Raw genomic sequence first — 27469 nt, forward strand, 5'->3', positions numbered from 1 at the left:
CTGCAACAACCAATTGAACAATAGCAATATAGTATTAAGTTTCTTGTTGTTGGTTAAGCTTGAAATGCAGTTTAAGGTTTTTTATAATGCAATAATGAAATTTTCAAATTAAAATGAAATAGATACACTGTAAAAAATTATGTGAAATTTTAAATGTCCAACATGAAACCCAACAAATGCTCTTACTTCACTGCATGTACTTCTCAGAACAGACACTGTTAGCAAGTAGTTTTAGAGTAGTGATTACTTTTCAATCAATGAAGTACACATTCCACATTGGCAAAAATGACAATTTGTAATAAGATGGCATTTTTTTACATTGATAGAAATTTTATCAAATCATATTTCAGCTTAAAAATACTATTTCAGTGCTGATTATGATTAAACATGTAATCAAATAATTGATGAATGTATATCAGCCACTCAAAGAACATGACATGCCTCCTTTTAGCCATGATAACACAAAATCCCCATCAAATATAATTAAAATATAAAATCACATTATTTTTTAAACATGATGAAAAAATCCTCTTCATTACATCCAATAAAACATTGATAATTTTCAAAATCATACTTCTATTTCATTGAACAGTTTTCTCCATTTGAGCAGAGAAAGAGCAAAAACATCGACACAGCCACAACTGTCATATAATTCTAATTTAGTTAAATAGATTTTAGGTTGATTACACTAAAACTACAGGTGACGTTAGAAGATAATATCTTTTGCTGCACATTTGAAAAGATTGTGCAGGCTTTATAGAAGCCAAAATGTGTCATTTGAATTTAAATTTTTTACATGAAAACAATACTAATCCTGTGATGCCGTTTGTATTTGTATTATATATTTTGTTAATTACAACACTTTTTAAAGTGCTTCAAATTAGTAACACTGTACTTGATAAAAGTAACAACTTGAAAATCACAAAATACAATAAAGATATTTATTTAAAGAACACGCTTTTCTAATATTTTAACTTATGTAGATCACAGCTCTCTTTTCACACAAGTAAAAAAGATCAATGATTACTATAAAAACCACAATTTTGTAATCAAACATGTTACAAAGTACAGCTTGCTATGCTGTAAAACAAGCATGCAATAGGCTTGAAAGTTACTAAATAGCAAAGATTCTAACAAGAGTTTAATCTTAACTGCAATACATAAAAGATATCTTGTTTGTTGTAATCAAGTTGTTACAATTCCATGTACAGCTTTACAGTTGTGACTGAGCAACAAGTCAATTGCTGTCAACAAATGACATCGCTGCATTTCTCTCATCTGCAAGCTCCGCCGCGGTTGCATCCATCTTTGCTCGAGCAATATCACTGATGTCCAAGCCACTCTTGATTGTGTATTTTCCTTGAGAATCAATGAAGCATGGCATGCTATAAATGAGATTCTCTTGTATTCCATACTTTGATCCATCTGAGTAGATTCCCATGGACGTCCAGCATCCTTCTGGAGTCCCAAAATGCCAATCACGAAGATGGTCACAAATTGCCTTTGCAGCAGACATGGCACTTGACAGTTTGCGAGCTTCAATTATGGCAGCTCCTCTTTTTTGAACTGTTGATATGAAATCTCCATTGATCCAAGCATCATCTTTAACTGCACTAAGGGCTGGTGTGGCATTTTCTCCAACTGTCACTGTTGCATGACGCACATCCGGATACTGAGTGGAAGAATGATTTCCCCAGATAATCACATTCTTCACAGCAGAGTTGGGAATACCTAATTTCATAGCAATTTGAGCCTGTGCTCGATTTTGGTCTAGCCTTGTCAAGCAGGTGAAATTTTCCTTTGGTATAGAAGGTGCATTTGTGGCAGCAATCAAACAATTAGTGTTTGCTGGATTCCCAACAACCAACACTTTCACACTCTTCTTTGCATATTGATCAAGTGCACTTCCTTGCTCCTTGAATATTCCTGCATTGGCTTTGAGAAGATCACTTCTCTCCATGCCTTTCCTACGAGGCATGGCACCAACCAATATGGCAAAATCAATATCTGTGAAAGCTTCTTTCACATCAACAGTTGCAATAATATTTTTCAACTTTGGTAAAGCACAATCTTGCAACTCAAGCACAACACCCCCAAGAGCCTCTTGCATGAAAGGAATGTCAAGAAGGACTAAAGTGATGTTGGTATCTTTTCCAAAGACATCTCCATTGGCAATTGGAAACAATAAAGAATAAGCAATTTGACCGGCAGCTCCTGTTACCAAAACTTTAAGATCACGAACCATTTTTTTAAACTTAGTGAAGTGTTAGCTTTTAGATTTTACAAACTAATTTCCTAAAATCCCAAACATAAAACAATTCAAATTTTCAAAAAAGATATATATAACAGCTTAAGTTGTTCGTTGCAGCACCTGCCCCGCACTTTATACTTTGGAATAAAATAGCTTATATCACACTGTGCATTCTGCAAAAATGTTTCCAGTTACATTATTTAAGCTTGCTATTCTCAGAAAAAAAATAGTTTCTTGTAACTGTTTGGCAAGCGCATTTGGCCTGTTTGGCAATAAATTGCATGACTATTAATTGATTGCATGACCGTTCAACTATCAAAAATATTCATAGTCATACATACTCAACCAGGCCAAGCTAAACTTAGTAGCCCATTGCTATGCCAGGTCATGTGTTGTAATGATTTGAGCGTAACATCACTAAAGCAACCCACAAGTGTGAGTGAAGGTTTTTCCTACAGTAATAAAATTGAATGCACAAAAAAGTTTTAAAAGTGATGACACTCTACAATTGTTATTGTACTTTGTATATGACCTCATACAAAGCTTCGAAATGATTTTCACATAATAAGCGGCATTAAGTTTTCACTTATGGTATGTAAAGTTGCTTGCTTAATTGTACACAGCGTGACCACTATTTCTGTTGCACTATTTCCACTGTAGCCTATATTGCAGTGAGCTGCCAAAAATACCAGTAGAAACTGCAAAAGGTTGAGAATGGATGGATGGTCATTTTATTTTTGTTTGGATGCGAAACGTCGAAACATACATAAAACAAAAACTGACAGTGTGCATCCAATGAGAGAGTGCGAAAGACCGTAGCCCTGAAAGCGTAGGAGGTCGTCGAGTCTGCACTCTCTCATACAAAGTTATACGAAAGAAAGTATTGCGTATTTAAAAATTGTAGCAAATTTTATTTAGAAACACTGGCCTTGCATGTGATGAGATCAGTTGCTTCTCATATTTCAATGACATAGCGATGATAACCAGTTCAGTCTGTTTTTTATTTCTGACCCATCACAACGAAAAGCAGTATGCCAAACATAGCAAAGGTTTAGAAAAAAAAATAGAAGCAACAAAACGGAAACTTTACGATGTGCTTGTGGCCGAAACAGGATAATCAGTTTACAATTTCGCTACACTTTGCCCATATGGTAATTTTACGTGACACACCTCACTCACAACATAGACTTCAAACAAACCAGGCGAACATGTGCAATTGTGCATTCTACGAAAAGCGAGGGGCAGTGCAAACAAATCGGTAGCCACTTTAACAAGTCAAAATTCTGCCACTGAAATTGATTAGAATGAAACCGCCAACCAATCATAAGCTACGGTTTAAGTGACGTAAAAAATGGCGAAAAGAAGATGATAGAAAGCAAATTAAGTGATGGATTTTTTGTCAGCTGGTTGGCTTAAGGGTTAGGGTTAAGGCTAGAAAGTAGTCATTTCATTGACGCGGGTTCGATTCCCACTACTGCTATTGCTCTTTTTCTTCTTTAATTACCAAATAAAGTTCAAAACAAGCATTAACGCTTTGGATGAGCGCTAGAAGGTTCACAATTGGACGGCAGCCTCTTATAACATGTTCTGATTGGTTGGCGGTTGCATTCTAGTCAATTTCAGTGGCAGAATTTCGACTTGTTAAAGTGGCTACCAAACAAATCGGCACATGGTCATGGACACCGGCATTTTCCGCTGTGGAAGCTGCCTGGAAGAATCTTGTTTCTGCAAACAGAGTTACCAAATGCATACAAATAAATTTTCCCAATGTCGCTTAAAAAATTTCTCAATTGCATTTTCATTTCACCAGAAATTTTATATTTATCAGAGTAGTTAAATTAATGTTCAGCGTGGTTTTTCTTCAGCTTGCTATATGCTACTCACTATCATTGCTGCAAACACTTCATTTCTGTTTGAAATCTTGCCTACATAGTCCTTTGTGGATGCTGTTTGCTTTTGTGATGGTTGTTAGGTTCAGCCGTCCCCGCATTGCTTCAACTATTGGCACTCCAGTTGTTTTGGAAGTTAAGAGACGATTGATTCTTTCAACTAATCCATCTAGGCTACTTGTTTCAACAATCAGGTTTGATGGCCGTGCTTAATTATATTCATCAATACAAATAGGCCCACCATAAAATTAGATCTCGTGCATGCATGTCTCAAACCTGCTCAAACCATAACGGTTTTGCCACCTTTTCCTTTTGTTGGTTTGGTAGCTGTATTTTGTTTCTACAGTATCGTTTCTTTTGCGTTTCAATAATAAAAAATAAATTGAATTGAATTCGAGATAACCAAGTATGAAAAGAAGATCGTCACCTTTGTTAAATTAGTTGTTTAGGCTATGCCTTTCAACTATTTTTTCCAAAAACTCTTCACCTGCTCAAATATTAATGTTTACAAAATTCGTAGTTAATTTTTTTGTCCTCGCATTGGAGAAACTTTAAAATATCGCAATGACTTTCTGTCTCCCAAGATCTTTCCTTTTTTTTAATTGGGACAAAATTCTTTATCTGGCAACACTGTAAGCAAAGATCAGTCAAGGTCAAATAGGATAAACCAATAAAACGGAAAAATTCAAACAAGTTTTGATATATAGTATTTCTTACAGAGCCTGTAGCTTCTACGTCTGCATGCCTAATAGGCTACTACATAATTCATTCCAGGGCCTCCGAGAGAAATCAGGACTGGTCTGGTCGGGAAACAATACAAAAAATAAGCAGCAAATTTGTATCATGCGTTGAATGTCTGTCTTAAACGGGACTTAGCCTAGTTTCATCAGCGTGAAATTGAATTTCTTTAAATTATCAATTTTAACAACGTATCGATATGGAAAAACCTTTTGTCGATATGAAAATCTTCAAAAATTACTGCATTATAATTAAGCGAAAATTCAGCAAAAAATAACAGCAATTCTTACTTTCAGCAAAAATGCCATTGCTTCTAGAAAAAATGTAAACACACCACACAGGCAAGAAACTAGCTCAACAAAGCATTTAATTTAATCCTTTTCAGACTTTTTGCGACGCAAAGTTACAAATCACAGCATTAAATCATCAAAATTTTGCAACGTCTGAATCGATGCACAATATGCATTGGATAAGCTGTTCAATCGGTGTTGAATCATGGTAAAGTACAAATAGTTCAGTTTAGTTTGTTTTTATTTCTGACCATCACAACGAAAAAACAATATTTGACAAACCTAGCAGAGATCTAGAAAAAGGTAGAAGCGACAAACCGCAGACAAAACAATCCTTTACAAACTCCAGTATAGCCTACTAAAACCACGTTTTCCACTAGCAACTGTTGGAAATAGCTATAGGCTAAATGAAATAATAATTGTCGGCAGCAGTGGCCGAGTGGTTAGCGCGTTGGGCTCGCAGTCGAGAGCCTGCATGTTCGACTCCAGCCACCCGCACTTGCTGTTGTTTCTCTGGGCAAGAAACTTTACGATAATTGCCTCTACCCAGTGATCGATTTCGAGTAGCCTAATGGGTAGTAGGCTACCAAATTTAAGTCATAAGTAGAGTAGACAACCGGAAACAGACATTGCAGTCGGCTGCAGCGTGGGTCAGGTGTACGTCGGAAGGCGTACACCGATGCATAGCATAGCGCTCAAGTCGCATAGCGCTCAAGTCCGCTTTCCCGCAATGCAGGATAAAGATAATAAAACAAAACAAAAATTTCTCAAAGCAACTATTTTGAAAAATATGTTGCAGTTGCAATTAATATGTCTTCTTTGAGTAGAAATTATGAGGATGGTGCTTTCGGATTGGCAGGTGAAGTTTGCCGAGTAGCTTTCAATTAAAAGTAGCCTACCAACTCATCCAAAATGTTAAGAAAAACGTCATTGGTGTAGGCTAGCCTATAACTCCCACTGCACATCAGACATAGTCACACAGGCAACGATGAAATTTCCATAGAACTTCAAACAAATCCTTTCAACAATGTTTCAGTCTGTTGATACTTTTGTCGATACCAACAACGCGATCCCATTGCAACATCGAATACATTTTGTTTGAATGATTCAGCAGCTGGTGAAGCGGGTTTATTGGAGCACCTGCGTGCGTCCTCAGGAAAGGAAGATCTTTTTCTTTTAATTCATATTTGCCACAACAATCTTTTCAGCTCTGATTATTATTTACCTTTAATTTCAAGTTTATCAGCTGATTGTCCATTGAAAAGTCTTTTCAAGGTATGAAGGTTTGTTGAATAGCCTACAGGCAGGGTCAGTAGCCTTTTGTTTTGTTTTATTATCTTTATCCTGCATTGCGGGAAAGCGGACTTAAGCGCTATGCATCGGTGTACGCCTTCCGACGTACACCTGACCCACGCTGCAGCCGACTGCAATGTCTGTTTCCGGTTGTCTACTCTACTTATGACTTAAATTTGGTACTACCCATTACTCGAAATCGATCGATGGGTAGAGGCAATTATCGTAAAGTTTCTTGCCTAGAGAAACAACAGCAAGTGCGGGTGGCTGGAGTCGAACATGCAGGCTCTCGTCTGCGAGCCCAACGCGCTAACCACTCGGCCACTGCTGCTGCCTACCGGTATCATTAAGATTGTACTTCACACAATAATAATAAAATAATAATACAGTAGAATTCGCCTATAACGGCACCTCTAGGAGATTGCAAAAACTTACGTTATAGCCGAATTGACGTTATAGACGAACTACCGCAAACTTTTCCAAAACTGTCTTTTGATTAAAGAAAGACGTGTATAATCCAGTCAGGTTTACTGTGTACCACCAAACTGACAAAAGATACGCAGAAAATACAGTAAACAAAGAAATTGTTTAAAAAAAAATAACCTACAGCGAAAGGTACAAGAAATTTGCGCAATACAGCTCGTTACATACAGTAGTACTGTGTAACACCATAGATATCTTATATATAGATATGCAACTCAGTGGTGCGTAACGATGTTTGAAGGCTAACAGCGTAGCTATGGCTGTATGCATTGACTTCAAACTTGGCACAGCAAAACAACTTTATTTTTAATATATTTTTTTGGTTTTTGTTTAAATAAAACTTTCTTCGTTTTCAAGTTGACGTATGGATTGCTTGTGATGACGTCACATTCTCGTTCCGCATGGACTGCTTTATGGAGATTCTGGCGATTGAAAACAAATCACAGTCACAGAGGGTACCTCTAAATACCCATTGTCTGGCATTGTAGGCATTGTTGGGCATTGTCAGGCATTGTCGGCTTTTTGGGGGATTGTGGAGCATTTTCAGGGGTTGTCGAACATTTTCAGGGGTTTCAGGTATTGTAGAGTAGGCTAACTACTTTCAGGCATTGTTGGGAATTTCTAGGCATTGTGTAGGATTTCCAGGCATTGTCGATCATTATCAGTGGTTGACAGGCTTGTGAGGCATTGTCGAACATTTTCAAGCATTATCGAACATATTCAGGGGTTGTCGAGCATTTTCAGGGGTTGTCAGGCATTGTAGAGTAGCTACTTTCAGGCATTGTTGGGAATTTCCAAGCATTGTCTAGGATTTCCAGGCATTGTCGATCAATATCAGTGTTTGACAGGTTTGGTAGTCATTATGGAACATTTTCAGGCATTGTCGAACATTTTCAGGGATCGTCGAGCATTTTCAGGGGTTGTCAGGCATTGTAGAGTAGCTACTTTCAGACATTTGTTTGGAATTTCCAGGCATTGTCTAGGATTTCCAGGCATTGTCGATCAATATCAGTGTTTGACAGGTTTGGTAGTCATTATGGAACATTTTCAGGGATTGTCGAACATTTTCAGGGGTTGTCAGGCGTTGTAGAGTAGCTACTTTCAGGCATTGTTGAGAATTTCCAGGCATTGTCTAGGATTTCCAGGCATTGTTGATCATTATTAGTGGTTGACAGGTTTGTCAGGCATTGTCGAACATTTTCAGGGGTTGTCTAGCATTTTCAGGGGTAGTCAGGCATTCTAGATTAAGCTACTTTCAGACATTGTTGGGCATTTCCTAGCATTGTCTAGGATTTCCAGGCATTGTCGATCATCATTGGTTTTTGACACGTTTGTCAGGCATTGTCGAACATTTTCATGCATTTTTATTCTCAGCTCTGCATGCGCAGCAGAATGATCCCTTTCTATTTTGCGTAGGTATATTGTAAACGTATTTACAGTATACACAAACACAGCAGCGTTTAAATGATCTGGCTATCATAAGTATCGACAATGCCTGACAAACCTGTCTAAACCTGGTAATGATCGACAACCCAAGAAACGTTCGACAATGCCTAACAAACCTATCTAACACTGAATATGTTCGACAATGCCTGGAAATCCTAGACAATGCCTGAAGATGTCCGACAATCAGTGGCGTAGCTAGGGGGGGAAGGAGGGGCGGACCGCCCCGGGCGGCACGTCTGGGGCGGCACTTTCAGACTACGATTTTTGATTTTGATTATAATCTGATAAAAACGCATTTCATTTTCACACAGGGCCGGATTTAACTGATGGGGGGCCCGGGGGCACTTTTAGATCAGGGGCCCCCGTGCAAAAAAATTCGCCTACGGCGCGAAACACCCCCTCGACGTCTACAGTAGCATCAATCCAGCACTGCACAGCATTTTGCAGAAACCACAAAAGCTAAAAGAAAAAAACTAACACGAAATCACATTTTTTTTACGTAGGGGGCCCTTTAAAAGTCGGGGGTCCGGGGTACCTGCACCCTCTGCCCCCCCTAAATCTTAGACAATGCCTTGAAATTACCAACAATGCCTGAAAGTAGCTACTCTACAATGCCTGACAACCCCTGAAAATGCTCGACAACCCCTGAAAATGTTCGACGATCCCTGAAAATGTTCGACAATGCCTGAAAATGTTCCATAATGACTACCAAACCTGTCAACCACTGATATTGATCAACAATGCCTGGAAATCCTTGACAATGCCTGGAAATTCCCAACAATGCCTGAAAGTAACTACTCTACAATGCCTGACAACCCCTGAAAATGTTTGGCAATGCCTGAAAATGTTCTATAATGCCTAACAATCCCGTCAACCACTGATAATGATCGACAATGCCTGGAAATCCTACACAATGCCTGAAAGTAGCTACTCTACAATGCCTGACAACCCCTGAAAATGCTTGAAAATTTCCGACAATGCCTAACAACAAGCCTGTCAACCATTGATAAGTAGGTAAAGACCTTTTTTGGAGCTGTAGTTCCAGGACAAGCTGAAGTTTTATTCAATTAATCTACTGAGTGTTACCAAAATGAAAGTTACTGCTGGCTACCGAAAGCTGTGCTATAGCATTTGGTAGCCTAGTTATGGTGTGTACCAAACATTAAAATTGTCTTGGTTTGGCGGTTGGATCCGTGATGCTAATGAAGCTGTCTTAGCAGGGGGGAGGATGCCCCCTGCCCTCAAATTTTCTCTGGATGGGGGGCAATGGTGCCCTTTAAAGGTCATGTAAGCTACTGCACATTTTGCAATATAAGCTAACAACTTCTGCTATTCGCTTTTAGCCAAATTATAGGGCCTATAGCCTACAGTAGGCCCACACAAATTATCCCGTGGACACATTTTATACTTTGCAGCAGATTGTGATGCTATGAATGGGAAATTTACCTTTCAGTTCAGTTGTTTTTTTCGTTTCTTGTTCAAGCTATTTCAATCATTCATCTGTCTCACATTTCGACTTTCATGGCTAATAAGGGGAAAACGAACGAGTTGCCCAGCATTATCGCTACCGTATATTTCACTCTACAATCGTTCCGGCGCCCCTCTATCTCAGGTTTGTAAACTGCCTACAACAAGCTTTAATGAGTCACTGGAAATAAGCTTAAATGGTAGTTCCAACGATCATGAAACAGAAGTTGCATAACCTACGTGAAGAAAGATTATTGTCTTGATTTTTCATAGTAGGCTATTCTGTGAAAACTTGAAATATACGCCAAACAAAATATTCCAAAGGAGCTCAAAAGCCACCACTCGCCAAGCCCAAACCGTGCAATAATAGCCTACCATAGATACGCTAGCCAAGCTGGCAACCTTGATTGTTGATTGTGTCCATAAAGTCAGTCGAGCGTGACGATAATTCCACGATTGCTGAGTTGCATATCTATATATAAGATATCTATGGTAACACTGCGGCTTCTAGTTTATACAGTACTGCACGTACAACTGTTGCTTTGAGTTGTTTAAAGGTCAGCTGTAGAGCTGCTTTTTACACGTGATAGTTTTTCACGCGGGAAAAAGTTAATTAAAGTCCCTGATGCGAACGACGTAGTAAAATAAAGGGAAGACATTTTGCAAGCAGCAGCGCTAACTGGATTAAAAGATAGACCGTTCGTGGTGAAGGTGATGGCTTAAAGTGACGTTATAAACGAACAAAAGACGTCTGGGGACCAATAAAGGGTGCTGTTACATGCGAATTGACGTTATAGGCGATGCTGTTGTAGCCGAACTACAATGTACGGTACGTAAAAGATATGAATTCTGCCGGGACCGAGCGAAATGTGACGTAATAGGCGAATTGACGTTATAAACGAAGCCGTTATAGGCGAATTCTACTGTAATAACAATATTTATACAGCGCCACATCCACAGTCAAACTACAGTATGCTCCTGGGCGCTGTAAGCCTACATGACAATGGTGATAATTAATAAGGTACTTTCAGTCATAATTTTCACAATGCACAGAAGCATAGATTTGAAAGTCTTCAAGTAGGCCTACTTTAGCAATGATTCAGCTTCACATCCAGCTCTTAGTTTCAAATTGCTACATTTCAGTAAGGTCTTTAGAGCTTCAATTACAAAAGGGTTATTTAAAACCACGAGTTTGATTGCGTCACAACGCCTTAATCGTCACAATGGATAGGATATTTGTTTTTGCCCAAAGATATTGGAAACAGCTTTTTATGTTTGGAGTAGGCCTAACCAAAAATGTGTCACATTTATGTAGCCTATTAGGCTACTGTATATAAGGGTCAGTGACGATCGGTGAGGGAAAGCATAGTGCTTACCTAAGCGAAAACTAAGCAAAATATAATGACTGAATTCTAGGTTTAACTTCTTATTATTTTTATCACGTCTATTTTAACTTGAAAATTACTGTATTCGTGACTAGAATTACTCGTAACCAGTGTTGCCAACCTTGCGGTTTTCACGCCCAATTGGGCTAGTTTTCATCTTGAGTTGCATTTTTTTTTCAAGGTTGCGGTTTTTTGGGCTGGTTTCGTTAGTACAGCGAAACATAATAAGCTTAAAGCTTTGTACAAGGACGAATGCAGTAAAAAGGCAAGTTGGTGTAGTGTTACTGAGCTCTGTAGTGTGCTTTATCGCCACCCAGTGCTTGAACGTAGTGTTTCGGAAACTTTCGGTAATCAGTAATCACTTTGTTTGAACTTTTGCTCTTTAATCAACTGCGGGTTTTGGGCTGGTATCAAAAAATAATTGGGCTGGTTGTGAGTTTGGGTTGTAAAAATTTTTAAAAGTTGGCAACACTGCTCGTAACGCTTGTGAGTAGTCTAAGTCCTCACCAAACCGCATGTCTTGCCTATAAATGCCAATTAACGCAAACGCTTCTGTCAGAAACAATCACTGAGGCTCCAGGTAAGCAACTATCAAACTTGCTTTCCCAGATTCAAAAATGTCAAAAAACGCCTTCGTTTTATCCAATCCTCACCCGTTTTGCAAAACGTCACTAGCTGCTTTGCCAATCAGATGTGTTATGGTATGGTTAGTTGTGCTTTCCCAGTGACGTCAATGCGAACATTCGCTAGAGCGGCTAGACTAACTCGTCAGAATGGTCTCTCGTCACGGTGCAGAGCACAGCATCATAATGCCGAAATAATTGTTGCTGTTTTTTGATGTCTCCTCGCCATGTACTTTAGCCTACTAGCTTTCATAGTCATGTCTTTGCCCTTTTTACAGCGTTGATATAACGTTACTTCGCCAATGAACGTTCAGGTGCGGCTGCAATATTTAGTACGCAGGACTCCTCCTGCGGCAGGAGGCAAACTTATCCAGCTTTTTGTACAAATTGCTTGCGGTTGTAATGTTTAAGCCTAAGTGTTAGTTTTTGTAGTGTAGGCCTAACTGAATATCTGAGAATGAACATTCATGACGAATTAAATATTTAGACAACTATTATTCCCTGTCTAACACTGGATTTTGGTCCTGCAAAGTTAAAATTAAGATTGTTCATGACTTCTAAACATTAAATGGATGTATGATCACGACATAGGCGAAGCACAATTTGACAGATTTTTGTTTTGTTTTGGAAATGCTCTCAGAGCGCACCAAATTGGAAGTGTTTTTCAAAAATTTCTGGGGGTGGCCCCCCATACCCCCCGCTGGAAGTGTTGCCTTCGGCAACACACCTTCGGGCTTCGCCGGACGGTTACGCCCTTCGTGCCTACTACCTTGCTGCAGCATATTTCCAAGTTGCTTTCCCAACGGTTTAAGCCACCGAACGTCACTGGGCTTCACAAATATTAGAAATGCCAGGAAAACTGGAAGAAATTAATCTAGGCTATAACGTCAGGTGAACAGTCCCACTGTTCTGTATTGGAGGCTATGTTAGTCCGAGAATAAAGAAACCAACTTATTTCAAAATGTTATTTCAACTTTTGTGTGTCGTAATTTATCAATCATGCTGTAGGGGAACGTTCAAATATTACGTAACGCTTTTTTTCCGAATTTTTGACCCCCCCTCCCCCATGTAACGCCAACGTAACGCTTTTTTTCAATCCCCCCTCCCCCATGTAACGCTTTTTCACTACGAATTCAGCACAAAAAACTACCATTCCGTACTCGAAAGCGTTACGTAACGTTTTGCTTGAACCCCCTCCCCCCCGATGTGACGCTAACGTAACGCTTTGCATAAACCCCCCCCTCCCCCTCGAAGGCGTTACGTAATATTTGAACGTTCCCTAGCCTAAATTCGGAAACTTTTACTGATCCCTGGTTGAGAACCTCTTCTCTAAATTTACATGATAGAGTATAGGCCTACTATGCACGACTTAAACTTTTGCCACTTCATGTTTTGTTGGCCTGTTCAAACTCGGTGATCGAGTTTACACTCATAACCATTTATTAGAAATGCTTGAATAATTATGCGACAGTTGTCACTGTTTTCCTCGCTCTGTTGGTAATTTCAATTTGAAACACATCAGCAAGCACAGCCAAGAACCCACTTAGTTTTAAATACAAAACCTATCCAAATGAGTAACCTCGCTGTTGCAAACTAACAAAATATCGTCAATGCAAGCTGAGTAAACTACGCTAATCTTATACAACATAACTTGATTAGCCTATAATTAGCAAATGGGCATATTTTTTAATTCGTTTCGATTCAAAAAGCATTTCAACAAACCAAACTTTATAAAGTGAACATTGCAAAATCAATGCTAGAAAACTAAGCAGGCTACAGTGTAGTCCTAATAAAGATATATACGTTTCAACATACAGTTTGAAGCATTTGTTTTTTCAAAAGATCATTTAGTATTTCGGCAAGTCTTACCACACAAGTTGAAACAAAACTAAGCCTATTGATAATATTTTAATAATTTTCTCACAGTGGACTGTGAAGTAAAAACAACGCAACGAAGTTTCTAGGCCTACTAATTCTTTAAAATCGATAATGGCAAGATAGGCATTCTATTTCTATTGCTTAGGCTCGTAGGCATAAGAACTAACCAATTCACTCCAACATGATGGACATAAACAATCAAAACACACGTTTCGATAGAGTTACAGTAGAAAACCCTGTGGTCGACCATGATGTTTCGGGATGAAGACTAGGCTTCTTTGAAGCAGAGTGTAAAGAGAGGCAGTGAGGAACAGACCAGTTTATGCCCCAAGTAGCAACAACTTCCCATATTTAAACCGATTTAACGTTTTCAGACGTTGAAACAAAGCGAAAAACGTAACTGCTACTAGCTGGGGCTATGTTATAGTTGAAACCAGCACGACTCTGGCTTCTATCCGGCAGTGATGTACGCCTATACAAAACATATTGACGCCGTCAGCGGAAACGTTCGAAAAACTATATGCCGTATGCGTCAACGTAACTTGTAAAAAAAGTTGGCGGCGTCAGCGCATACACTAGCGTAAACTCATTTTGTTTGCTGGGTGCCAAACATTCACACGGTATAAACCACTCAAAACAAACAAGTTTTATTTTGAATTTCCACGAAGAAACACAAGCATCTGAAATTGTTCATCTGACATTTTGCTGCGTCTGACGCCGCCGCATCTGAAAGTGTTCATCTGATATCATCTGACAACGCCGCAAGTCTACGGCGTAGAATTTGCGGCGTATACGTACATCTCTGCTATCCGGATAGACTAGTAGCCTATCATTGTTGTGGACACTGTCGCAATGCGCTGTTCACTGCAGCGACTTTTGAAAGAGCTTGCTAGAAGCAAGTAACGTATGACCAGAAACTGACACAATGATTGAATAAACTCTCGGCAGAAGACAAACTAAATGTGAAGTCGCAATCATTTGGTAAGATTTTGCATTACCATTGTATTAATATACTGAGTCAATGTAAAGAATGACTGATTTGCTGTTTGGGTGGTTACAAACGACGTTCGGTATGAATCAAAGTCTGTAACATGCAAAGTAGCATGGTCTTAAAAACCCACAACTTATAATCAATATGAAGGCAAAGTCATAGTCAAAAACGTGTCAATCTTTCAGAAACATGTATTCCAATCCAATGACACCATCCAAAAATTCACTAAAAGCTTTCAATGAATCAACAAAGCGTAATTTCAGTGATTTAATCACCAATGCTTTTGTCATTGGATTATTTCAAAGCAGTGATGCAAAATAAATTATCAATTACGGTTTTAGTGGTTGCAATAAACACGCAACTAGCACGTGGGCTAGGAATGGTGTCCCTAACGTGGGCATAAGGCCAACGACGTTGAGACAAGGCCTAGCGCATTCATTTGAGTTGCTTTATATTTTATACATTGCCAAACAATATACCGGTGAGTTATAATTTTAGTCTACTATAGAGTCTTAGACATAAGCTACCACAACGACACATAAACGACATGAAGTTTTTTTTTTAACTCTGGAAAAAAGACAGGTTAATTTCACAAGCCGCACCATCGGATAGTGCTCATTGATGTTCAGCATCTTGCAACTGGTTCAAAGAGCATTACCGTATCTCAAGGATAAAGCTTCATCTCCTTCTTCTCTTCATGGTTGAAAGAGCAGTACTTCTTAAGCTTCTCTCTTCATCTTGAGAAGCCGAGGAATGACTATCAGATGATGATGATGACACGGATGTCTGCCTCAACTTTTTAGTATTTCTATGAGGAGTGGACAAGGAGCGGATAGTAGCAGTGTTATTCCATTCTTCGTTTTCACTTTCAGATGAAGAACTGCTCTCAAATGATGGTACCTGCTGCCGTTTGGGCTGGTTAACCTCCCTTCTCCTGGATGGAGAAGAACTAGAGCTTGAACTGCTCTTTCTTCCTCTTTTTTTGAAGTACGTGCTACTAAACTCTTCTTGATTACGAGAAGATTGCCATGAAGGATTTCCGCTTCTAATTTTGCTGGTTATCATCATCATAGGAGGTGATTGATCATCCAAGGATGACTCAATATCTTTGTTTATATCACGCTTTGCTGAAGACTCTAGTTCATCACTTGAAGTAGAACTGCTTGAGCTTTCCTGCGTTGCTCGCTTTGTTTTCCATAAAACTGGATGAGATCCAGCATCACTTGATTTAGTCTCGCTGCTGCTTCCTCTGCGCTTCCGAATCATTCTAGGTGGTGACTCTTCAGAGCTTGAATCACTTTCTGCTGCTTGTGTGGATTTTCTTCCTTTTGCAACGTGAGAAGGGAGACGAAACTCATCACCAGAGTCCGATTGTTGGCACCGAATAGTTTTCCTATATTTCCTCTGAGGATGAGATCTGGAACGTTGTGGATCCTGTTCACCTGAAGTAGAATGTTTGCGTTTTCGTGGAGTTGGAGATGATGAAACTTCTGATGAAGAATAAACATGTGCAACATCTCTAAATTTGTGTGTTCTCGGAGGTGGTGATTGACTGCTTGTGCTAGATTCGCTGCTGCTGTCAGAGACAGAATGTTGCCTGTTAGTTTGACTGTGTCTGGCTGCAACTAGAAGGTTTTTTCTGGAGTTTTGAAAACGTGTTTTTTCCTTTTTTCCATGTTTCTTCCGATGTTTTTCAAATTCGCTTTCAGAAGAATTGTGGTATCTTCGTTGTTGCCTATCCTGCGGTGATTGGGAATATTTATGACGATTGTATTCCATTGCATAAGAGTTACGTTTTGGTTCCCTCATCCTTGTTTTACTTTCTCTTCCAAGTCTTCTTTTTAAATGTTTGTTTTTGTTGCGATCATCCCAATCTTCTGAATGTTCACTCTGTTCATCAAATATGCCATCTCTGTTCCATAGCTTCTCCTTTTTATATTGTCTTTCTTCATCACTTCTTCGCCGTTCTTCATATCTGCACCGACTCTCATACTCTCCTTGATGCCTTTCTTCTCTTCGTTTTAATCCATCTTGCTGTGTTTTTCGCATCTCTTCTTGTTTCCGATAATCATCACGTTGAGACTTTTCTTCTTTTTGTTTGCGATTCTCTGCTTGTTTTCTTTCTGCATCACGTCTTCGTCGCCAACGCATTTCACCGGAAGAAGATCTATCCCGAACATGACAACCTTCCGGGCTACAAGAAGCTTTTCTAAAAGATTTAGTCAAAGAATCAGTGAAATGCTTTTTTACATCAGTACAATCTGATTTTCTGTAACTTTGTCGCAATCTTTGCCTGCCTCTTTCATTTGAAGATTTGCTTTCACTTCTGTGATGTCTCCTTGGTGACGAATAAGAGTGTTGACGATATTTTCTACTTTTGTTTAAACCATGCTCTGGAGATGAAAATTTTGATGATGATCTTATAGACTGATTATTATTAGATGAACTCCTCTCCAGATTGGCACGAGAAGCTTCTTTTTCCTTTAACACTTTTGTTGTTTTAGCCTGGATGTTTTGTTCAGACTCTAACAAATCAGTTATTGCTTGTGCACCAGTTGTTTTTTTAAGGATCATTTCGCCTTTACATAATCGCTTTTCAGAAACTGAACTTTCATTTTCAACAATCTGTTTAGGCAAATGTTTGACATCGCTGGTGATAGTTTTAGAAAGCATACTGCTTGAGATTGTATATAATTGATGATCTTTCTTCATCAATGGTACTTTCATAGAAACATTACTAGCTTCCTTTAAAGAGACGTGATGCTTTTCATGAGACCTATGCAATCTTCCATATTGTCTTGGAGATCGCGATCTTGAGCGCCTACCTCCACTGTGATGTCTATCATCTGAATTACTACGAGAACGTCTGTGATCCTTTTTGCGTTGTTCTTCTCTTTCTTTATCTTTTAAATGGCAAGTCTCTTCAATCGATTGCTTCAGAATTGCTAGTTTTTCAAACTCCAATTGTCTCTGCATAATTCCTTCTTTTTTCTGTTGCAGCAGAGCATCAGGGATTCCAGTAGGGTTGTTTTGAGCAGAAGTGAGAAGAGGCCAAAGTTCTCCCAAAAATTGCCGTGAATTTTTACTATTTAAAAAACCTGTTAAATTTATTTGTAAAACTTTTGGATCCGGATATTGTTCTTCAAGATTGTTAAAAATGAAATTTATAATGACATCATCTTCATACCCCAAAAGTTCTGTAGTGCGTTTTGATATCCAAGGTTTCAGTGTTTCCATATTAACCTTCTTCATATTAATCTTTGTATCTAATCCATTTGCAAACTTCGTTGACTTTAATAGTTTTTTCTGCTTGTTGGCAAAGCGACTGTCTTGATCAGCGCTTGTTCCTCGAAAAAAACCACCATCCATCTTTCACCTAGTTTGAATGAAAATTAGTCAATTTATATTGAAGAATGTATGACCTCAAAGTTGAGGTATATATATAATTTCTGCAATGCATTAAAATGAATGACATCAAAAATGATTGTAAAAGTGAATTGGATACACAAAGAAGTGAGTGCAAAAAATCACCTTTTACCATTGTTCACATTTTGGTTCTCCTTACTTACTTAGTTGACTCTCAAGCATTCAGAAGGGCTACCGGTTAGGGACAGAGTATGACCACAAATAGTTTGAAATCCCCCTGAAAGTATTTTACAACTGCTAATTTTAATATCTACAATGTTCCCTATGTTATCATCTTAAGACTATCATCTTAAATATTTTATATCAGTGGTTCTCAACCTTCTTGTCTTGGCATCTTTGGTGTCTTTGAAGCAGTCGCGGATCTTTAAAACAATTTGATCTACAATTTTGGTATATTGCATCTCCTTATGGAAGCAAAAGTTTCATAAGTTTCAAAGCAACACACTTATGATGATTGATGGCACAATTGATAAAGTTATGCTATTGACAAAGTTATGAGCTATATGTTGGCACACAGTATCAAAACTAGGTAATGCTGATTTGATGTTTTTCTATAAATTTTATTGAAAAGTAATAGAATATTTGCCATTATTACAAACAATTGTTCTGTCTTTCATTGGTAATCAATATTTCGTAATAGTCACAGCAAGCCTTAAAGCAGCCGGCGGCCATGGCCGCTAAGTAGTGCTTGAATGACCGCCTGTGCTACCTCCTCCGTCGGCCAAGTTTGGCCGCCGGTTTCTTCTAGCCAATTATTTAATTTCGCAATACAATGATCGTGGATTAAATGTCAAAAATATGTAGTATCAAAGAGTGACGAAGAATAAGGTCAGCGCATCATAACCACTACTGTTGTACGCCTACTGAATATATCCAGCTGCGATCACCAGCGCTGTTAGTCTTGTTTGCAATTCCCGACGTTTATTTTAAGGAAGTGTTAATCCGAAGTGCTATTTCGATAAATGCTCACCCGCTGTAAAAAACATTGTTTTTCGCTCTTTGCATCCCAGTTGTGGAACAAGCTTAGATCTTCCAGTATAAAACGATTACGTGTTGTTTACAATGATTCTTTTAGAATATTGCACAACTTGCCTCGTTATGTCAGTGCCCGTGAACATCAAGCAATGAGTAATATAACAACGTTTGATGGTTTTTTGAGGAAAAACATGTTTTCGTTTATCAACCGTTGCATTCACTCCTCAAATCGCTTTATATCAGACCTAATGTCATCTGATTGTTTTTATCGTTCTGAATACTTTCAATTCTTCCAACGCTCATTGTATGTAAATTTGTAACAGTAGATAACCCATTTAGGCTAGTGAGCTTTTAAACCGACGGCATCCAAAGTGGCTCTCTGTGACCTTTATGCATTTGTAGTTTGTGTATTATTTCGTTGTTTTTGTTTTGGATATGGACAACTTTGTCTGACGCAAATAAATAATAATAATAATTTATATCGGGGTCCACGTCTTTTAGGCGCTGACAGTTAGGCGCTGGTCTAATAGGCGCTGGTCTAATAGGCGCGCACACTGTGGCGTCTGGATATTTAGGTGCGGAGCACTGTGGCGCCCGTTCATTTAGGTGCTATTCCTAGTAAAGTCTGTAGATTGTATCAGCTTGGCAGGTAGGGGCGTAGGGCAATGCTTTTCACACAAAATATTATATTGAATAGGAAAATATATTGTTTTGTTAATGCGTGTGCGTTGTTGGTCATGGCTTCAGTGAGTGAAGTTGCTTAAACTGGCAATGCTTTTTCACACAAAATGTTATATTACACAGAAAAATATATGGGTGAAGCTGCTTGAACCGGAAACGCTTTTCACACAAAATGTTATATTGAACAGAAAAATATGTTATGGCTTCCGTGAGTGAAGCTGCTTAAACCGGCAATGATTTTCACATAAAATGTTATATTGAACAGAAAAATATGTTGTTTTTTTTAATGCGCGTGTTCAGCATTTATTTGTTGTTAGTCCAGGTTTGCGCCGGCGAAAGCTTTATCAATAAATTATTCAAGTTTCCGAAAATGTATGAGATTGAGTTCACTTTTAGTTAGGTCAAATAATAACTAAACATCAGTAAAAAATGTACCGTAGGCTGTGCTCAAGCGGGCGGTAGGCTTGAGTGAAGAGTAACTTAGTTTTCCGTCAAAACCCGGACTAGGTTTAATAACGAGCGAAGTCTCACCATTATGCTTGCAACTTGTAGCCAAGGTGTAGCCTATATGCCCTGTAGAAATGTATTCATGTGAACAGTAGTAGAGCGTCTTACGCGTTCTCGTCACATGGCCAATCCATCCCGAACAGAAGTAATTTATATTTAATCTAAATTACCAGACATTTTTCACACAAATCTGTTGTATTTACGCGGTAAAAACATGTCATGTGAATGATGTGATCGACGTAGACGCACAATCTTGACATCAAATGAAAGCATACATCTTCAGCTATCCGAAGATGCAAAGCTTTGCAATAAAATTTAAAACATTCTATGTACAACTAGCAACTTTCCAAAAGGTATTTTTTCTAATTTCTAAAAAAATTAAAAATTGGCAGAAAAGTGTACCCAAGCATGATACAATAATATGAAAATATATGTAGTTTAATCGAATGCCAAAACAATTCTGCACATGAGAAAAAATTTACTTCGTTTCTGCGCGCAATGCTTTAGGAGGTACAGCAGAATGATTATGGAGTAATTTGGAAAATTTTAAGCAAAAAGTTTACGTAATTTAGCCTACAGTTTTTTTGATCGAGAAATTCCAAAGTAAGGGGTTTCCTAGCCAGTTTTGACTGCCAATTCCAATGAGTGAAAGAAAAAAATCCACTGTGTCCCCATCTTTAAGAAGTCCTCATCTGATAACTGCACTGCCAAAATATTCTTTTTTAATTAGCCAAAAAAGGACAGGCAAAGACTATGGATCTGCCATCATTTACATTATTTTTTTGCTTGAAATAGGCTACCTTTTAACCTTGGACGTAGGGATACTTCCTTGGTTATCATGGCAAAAATCCCAAGACGTGTGTATACGTCCGTGGTCGCAAAAGAGTTAACTAAAAATGAACTCAATAATGTTCGGAAGCTTCAATAATTTATTGATAAAGCTTTCACCAAAGCAAACCTGGACTAACAACAAATAAAACAATAATAAATCTATAAAACAACAATATATTTTTCTGTTCAATGTAACATTTTGTGTGAAAAGCATTGCCGGTTTTAGCAGCTTCACTCACTGAAGCCATGATATAATTTTCTGGCAAGCTGCCAAGCTGATACAATCTACAGACTTTACTAGGAATAGCACCTAAATGACCGGGCGCCACAGTGCTCCGCACCTAAATATCCAGACGCCACAGTGTGCGCGCCTATTAGACCAGCGCCTAACTGTCAGCGCCTAAAAGACTTGCTCCCTTATATCGGCTGGCAATATTGTCATTTTTATATCGATTCAATGTTGTCAGACATTGAATCGTTGTTAAAAAGGAGAACTAGGTTAGTTGACATCTGTGGGTAAAACACGTGTCTTCATAGTTGAGAACGCTGTGGGTTAGTGACTTCACACCCTTTCAATGGTGACATCATAACGGAATAAATGGTCAGGTTTTATGAAAGGCGGTATGCAGTTGAAACAATTTACTGAGCTGCAAGCAGTTAAAACAATTTAGGGTCGTTACTTGGTCCAGCAATTCCGGATTACAATCCCGATAAAGCAGTTAATGCGTGGTACAACAATTCTATTGCAGGACGTCGCCCAGACTTCAACAACGCTAAGTGATCATTTTAACATTGTTGAAAGTTTAATTCTATTTACTTGTGCTATCGTTATTGTATTTTGGCCTCCAAGCACGCAGATTTGGCCGTTGAGAAGGAGCTCTCGGTAGGCCACGATGGCTGCCGAAAAAAAAAACACGAGTTTTAAGGCCTGCACACTCATGGCAAAACTGAAAGTAGCCTACTGATAGAAAAGCAAATGTTACTCAACAGTCTAAGACTCAGTGCATGTCTAAGTCTAAATTGATCAGCAATCTGCTGGCCCAAAAAAATTAAGTTGGACATGCGTAGCCTTATAAACAGATTTAGCTCTTTCATATGAATTTTTTTTACCAGGGCATCACAACACACAGTTTGAGAATCAATGCAATACACAAATAGAGCACAACCAATTTTTAAATGTCTTGACTTATCAAACATGCTGCAAATTGGAAACTTTTAAGGACCCCTTGAAAATGCTTCGAGGACACCCAATTGAGAACCGCTGCCTTAGATATATCTCAGATATGTTTTCAGACATTATTTAAAAACCACATACATGTGTTTAACTTATTTAGTAATGTACTGTGTGCATTATTGCAGCTAGCACAAGCATAAATATGGCAGTGGCTATTTGACCGGCTCCGGTCTTTGAATCTGAAACACTGTTTGACCGGTCATGACGTCACTACATAAGCGCTTTTTTCTTTTTCTCTTTCAAAGCAACAGACGAGAAGCGCCGATATAAGTTCTAAATTCAACACGTATTCTTCAACTCAGTCCGTGGCGCGTGCGATACGTCTCCGGCTGCCAATCTAGAGGGGATGAGTTCAATACTATCCGGAAGCATTCTTTTTTTTCATTTTTTTTTTATCTAAATTTTGACCCGAAGCGCATTTTTGTGGTCAATTTTTAATTTGAGTAGCCTACAGCCCATTTTTTATGTCTTTTCAAATGTGAGTAATAATGTTAGAGTTTTTTTAATTTGCTGGAATTTGGGAATTTCTCTTGGTAATTTTCCAATTGTCATAAGTGAACGTGTGTTGCCGAACGACCCTACATTTTTCTCTCAAGTTAGTTATATACAATACTTCTTTAAAATATGGTTTTACCATTATCATTTCTTTTAAAAGAAGTATTGTATATAACTAACTTGAGAACTATATTAGAGAACTATTAACTAACTTGGACTGTAGGCTACTCAAATTAAAAATTGACCACATAAATGCGCTTCGGGTCAAAATTTAGATAAAAAAAAAATGAAAAAAATAATGCTTCCGGATAGTATCGAACTCACCCCTCTAGATTGGCAGCCGAAGACGAACCCTACGCGCCACGAACTGAGTAGAAGAATACGTGTTGAATTTACAACTTATGTCGGCGCTTCTCGTCTTTTGCTTTGAAAGAGAAAATGAAAAAAGTGCTTATGCAATGACGTCATGACCGGTCAAATAGCCACTGCCCATAAATATCTCAAAATTAACAAAAAAGAAATTAGGGCAACTCTCAAATATTTGAGGGTCGACTGCACAGTTGTTAGCTGTGAAGACCATTGCCAACATGTGATGCACTAGCAAACTTTTATTTTTGAATTGACTTTACAAACTGAAAAGTATTCAATATGTAAAATGGAAACATGCGTAGATCCAAAAACTCCACTTTTTACAGCAATTTCAAATCAAAAAGCCTATCATAACTGAAACTAAAAAAATCAAAAACCTACATTGACAAGTTCAGTTGTAGATAAAATCAAGCAATCCAGAAAATGCAAATGTATTACATGCAATCGTTGTTGGTAGACCTGATCAACAGATTATTATCTTAAAACTTGCAGAGCTCTTGCATAAAAATTTAGTTTGTAAATTCAATATTATAAAAAAATCTAATATTTTGTTTGTTTCATCAATCAATATTAGTTTGGCTAACAAACTTGAGTTGAAAAATATGTTTCCTTGCTAAAATTAAGCTACCATATTGCATTATCACTTACCAGTAAAATAACTCTGAATATGTTCAGTGAGTTACAAATTAAGTTTTCAGCAACACTTTGGTCAGTAATTTAAAACACTAGATTTCCCTTCTATTTTTTTTTAATATGAATGATTGAACTTGACAAGACTTTGTGCAAATGCTTTGATTTTTTCTAGGCCTGTGCAAAACTGTTCATTTTCATATTGTCAGTTACGTACTCACCGGCATGGAAAACGAATAAGGTCACTATTTTCCAAACGTTCTTTGATGAATACACACCCTCTGTTCATGAAATTAATTCATACGTAACGTCACATCAAAAACAAATTTTCTGCAGTTCTTTCCAACATTGTGTCCAAGGCCCAACTTCAATCCACAGGGAAGTGGGGCAACAACAAAAACACAAAATGGCTCTTCCTTGCAAAATAACATTTCAATCAAACACTTTCTTGCGATATTCAACCAAAACTTTGTCCCAATAAAAAAAAATGCAAAACCCAACGTTTGGTCTGAAGCGATAGTTTTACTTGGATGATCTGTCTGGTGGGGTGGGATGGGACCGCATTATTTCCTTTTTTTCTTCCACCAGTGCCAGTTTTGCAAACATAATTAGAGTGTTGCCAGACGCCACCAAATGACTTTTAATACATTCCATTGGAAAATTCTCCAGCTGCAAGCTCACTTCTATTGCGCTTGACAATCGCAGGTCGTTGTTGATTTTTTTGCAAACTTGAATTCTGAAAAAGCACTTGAAAAGTTTTCTTCTTGTGATGGGGTTTTTCCTATAGTTTTATCATGACATCTAAACAAAATATTTTGCTTCTTTGATGAATACACACCATCTGTTCATGAAATTAATTCAAACGTAACATTCATTGCTGGCGCAAACATGTAGAGAACGGCAAAGTAACAAAAGGGAAACTGGAAAAACTGAAACGTAATTTGCCGATGCTTGACATTTGTCACATTACGAACAGGGAAGCAGGTGACTCGATGACTGATATAGTCTTTCGCTGCTTCCTGTCTGTTGTGGTATCTAGATTGCTATTTTGTTCATAGGCTATTGTGTAAGTTATAATCGTGCCACGATATTCTCGCAACAGACAAAATAAAAGTTTTCTCTTTCTTTATTTCTCACAAAGAGAAGAACCTGATTAAATTGATTAACCCCCTCCTAAACCTAGTTTTGAAGGCCTCTGTGATTGGATCAGTATGACTGTTTTCAATTCTCCATCTGGGAGACCAGCTTTTCCAGCTTCATAGCCTGCGAGAGCAACAGAAAACAACAGATGGGCACCGTCAATTTCTATCGATACAATCGACAGATGATGTAAGGTATTTTATTTTGGGTTCAAGGTGTTGCGATCGTGCCGTAACTTATTTCAAACTGATTGTCCTGCTTTGGTAGCTTATCAATTCATGCACGCTATAAAGTCCGCGTTTTGACGCTTTTACCTTTTTCTAAGCCTCTGCTATGTTTGTCACAGCCAGGGATATCTAGAGAAGGGGATACGAAGGCTCGAAGCGATTGCCTTATTCACGACACTACCAGGGCGGCAGTTTGTAGTGCTTTAAACATGTGTTTCTTTTTAAAATCATAGAAAGTTTTGTTGTGCAGCTGGTAGGCTACAATGAGCTACAGAAGACAGTTAGCAAATGTTACGTAGTGCATAGTTAAACAATACTTGTTTACAAAGACAGTTGAAAAGTTACCAGTAAGCTGTTTTTTTTAACAAAGCCTGATGCGGTAGGCTGGATGTAAAGCAAGTATATGGGTAGTTGAATTAACAAGCAACCATGAGCATGCAGTGAATACCCAGGCCTGATGTTAATAGCGCACTGCAAGTTATCATAATAAGATTTATTAAACTACTATCGGTGCCAATTGTCATTTTATGATAAACACAGATTATTTACGATAAACAAAAGCCCTTCTATTGTCAGACGTAATAAAAGCCTTCGTATCCCCTTCTTTAGATATCCCTGGTCACAGCCTATATTGTTTTTTTTTCGTTGTGATGGTCAGAAATAAAAACAAACTGAACTATTTTAATAAGTTACTACTGTAGCCTACGTTCGTAATAAGTTACACCAGTCAATTTTAAGTTCAAGTCTTTTCCGTTGTATGCGTGTGCCGATCGACCACTCCTTTCTGATGTCTTCTCGTGTCGTGAAGATTGACTGATAGTTCACTTTTGATAGTTTTTCATGCCCTTTTCAAGCGTTTTTTTTTTCTTCTATAAATTATGAGTTTATTGTTTACAATGAGACTACCGCATTTCTTTTGATACAATCGACCGGTGATACGAGGTATTTTGTTTTAACCAGACACTTTAGCTTGGTGTTGCAGATGTCCAGGGACTAAATGCCGTCTAACTGCCAAACCAAAAAATAACAACTCAGTAATTCTTTACTGATATAAGTTAGTAGCCTACCACTGAAATTACTACTTTATCTTCAAGGGTATGAAAGGTGAATCTTGAAAAAACAAAAGTGATGGTGAGTGGAGCAGAAGGAACAGTTGTTGAGAGCAAAGTAGATCCCTGTGGAATATGTGGCAAGAGAGTGATGAGAAATTCAATGCAATGCAAGGAATGTGGAAAGTGGGTACATGCAAGATGTGCTAATGTCAAGAGAGCCGCAACAAGATTGGCGAAGTGTATTGTTTGTGGGAAATGCAGTAAAGGAAGGAATGAAGTGGAAGGCCATGATGATGAGTTCTGCCATGGCATCGAAACAGTGACAGACTTCTGTTATCTGGGTGATCGGATAAATGGAAGTGGTGGATGTGAAGCAGCGGTGACAACAAGGGCAAGATTGGGCTGGGCAAAGTTCAGGGAATGTGGGGAAATGTTGTATGGCAGAAAATTCTCACTAAGGATGAAAGGGAAAGTATATCGGAGATGTGTGCGGCCTGCAGTGCTACATGGTAGCGAGACATGGATATTGAGAGAGAGTGAACTGGCAATCCTGAGAAGAACGGAAAGGTCAATGGTGAGAGCAATGTGTGGGGTGAAAACGAGAAGGGAAAAAAGGACTGAAGAATTGTTGGATATGCTAGAGATGAGAGAGACCATAGACCAACTGGCAAGGGCAAATGGAGTAAGATGGTATGGACATGTGATAAGGAGGGAGGAAGTTTTCTTAGAAAGGCACTAGATCTAAAGGTGGATGGGAAGAGGAAACGCGGTCGTCCAAGAAGAACGTGGAAACAACAAGTGAAGGATGAATTTAAAAAAGTCGGACTGAAGGAGGAAGATGCAAGGGACAGGGTGAAATGGAGAAAAGGGATTAAAACAATTGCTGCGCGGAAACAATCGGCCACCCCCACTAGTGGGGAACAAACCAACGATGGATTATGATGATGATCTCCGTTGCTGCTTTGGTGAAGATAAATATCTTATTGGCAACTGTTGATTTCAGACTGCAGCCTGCGCCTCACCGTCAAATAAATTAAATCAAAAAATGGCAGCCTACAACGTAAAAGCCGTCCTGGCAACATCTTATCAACGAAGCTGAGAGCTAAAACTAAAAATGGGGTGGTTTTTGCTTATGTCCACTCCAGTGAGCATTGTGTAGAAGTCAAGG

The 27469-nt window shown here is 38.4% G+C and overlaps 2 protein-coding genes across 2 annotated transcripts; both read right to left on the reverse strand.

Moving 5' to 3' along the window:
* On the reverse strand, window positions 1-2291 carry LOC145774856 (malate dehydrogenase, cytoplasmic-like). The gene has a single exon (XM_082586188.1). The coding sequence runs from the start codon at window positions 2243-2245 to the stop codon at window positions 1238-1240; it is 1008 nt and encodes a 335-aa protein (XP_082442314.1). The 5' UTR covers window positions 2246-2291; the 3' UTR covers window positions 1-1237.
* Window positions 2292-13546: 11255 nt separating this feature from the next.
* Window positions 13547-18103, reverse strand: LOC145774210 (uncharacterized). Its single transcript, XM_082585388.1, has one exon. It carries the CDS (start codon window positions 18101-18103, stop codon window positions 15413-15415), a length of 2691 nt encoding a protein of 896 aa, XP_082441514.1. The 3' UTR covers window positions 13547-15412.
* Window positions 18104-27469: the final 9366 nt, after the last annotated feature.

Source organism: Aplidium turbinatum, chromosome 7 (assembly GCF_918807975.1).
Source record: "Aplidium turbinatum chromosome 7, kaAplTurb1.1, whole genome shotgun sequence".
Classification (NCBI taxonomy): Eukaryota; Metazoa; Chordata; class Ascidiacea; order Aplousobranchia; family Polyclinidae; genus Aplidium; species Aplidium turbinatum.

Coding starts and splice junctions, on each gene's coding strand:
- LOC145774856 (XM_082586188.1), bottom strand. CDS start 2,245: ATGGTTCGTGATCTTAAAGTTTTGGTAACAGGAGCTGCCGGTCAAATT.
- LOC145774210 (XM_082585388.1), bottom strand. CDS start 18,103: ATGGATGGTGGTTTTTTTCGAGGAACAAGCGCTGATCAAGACAGTCGC.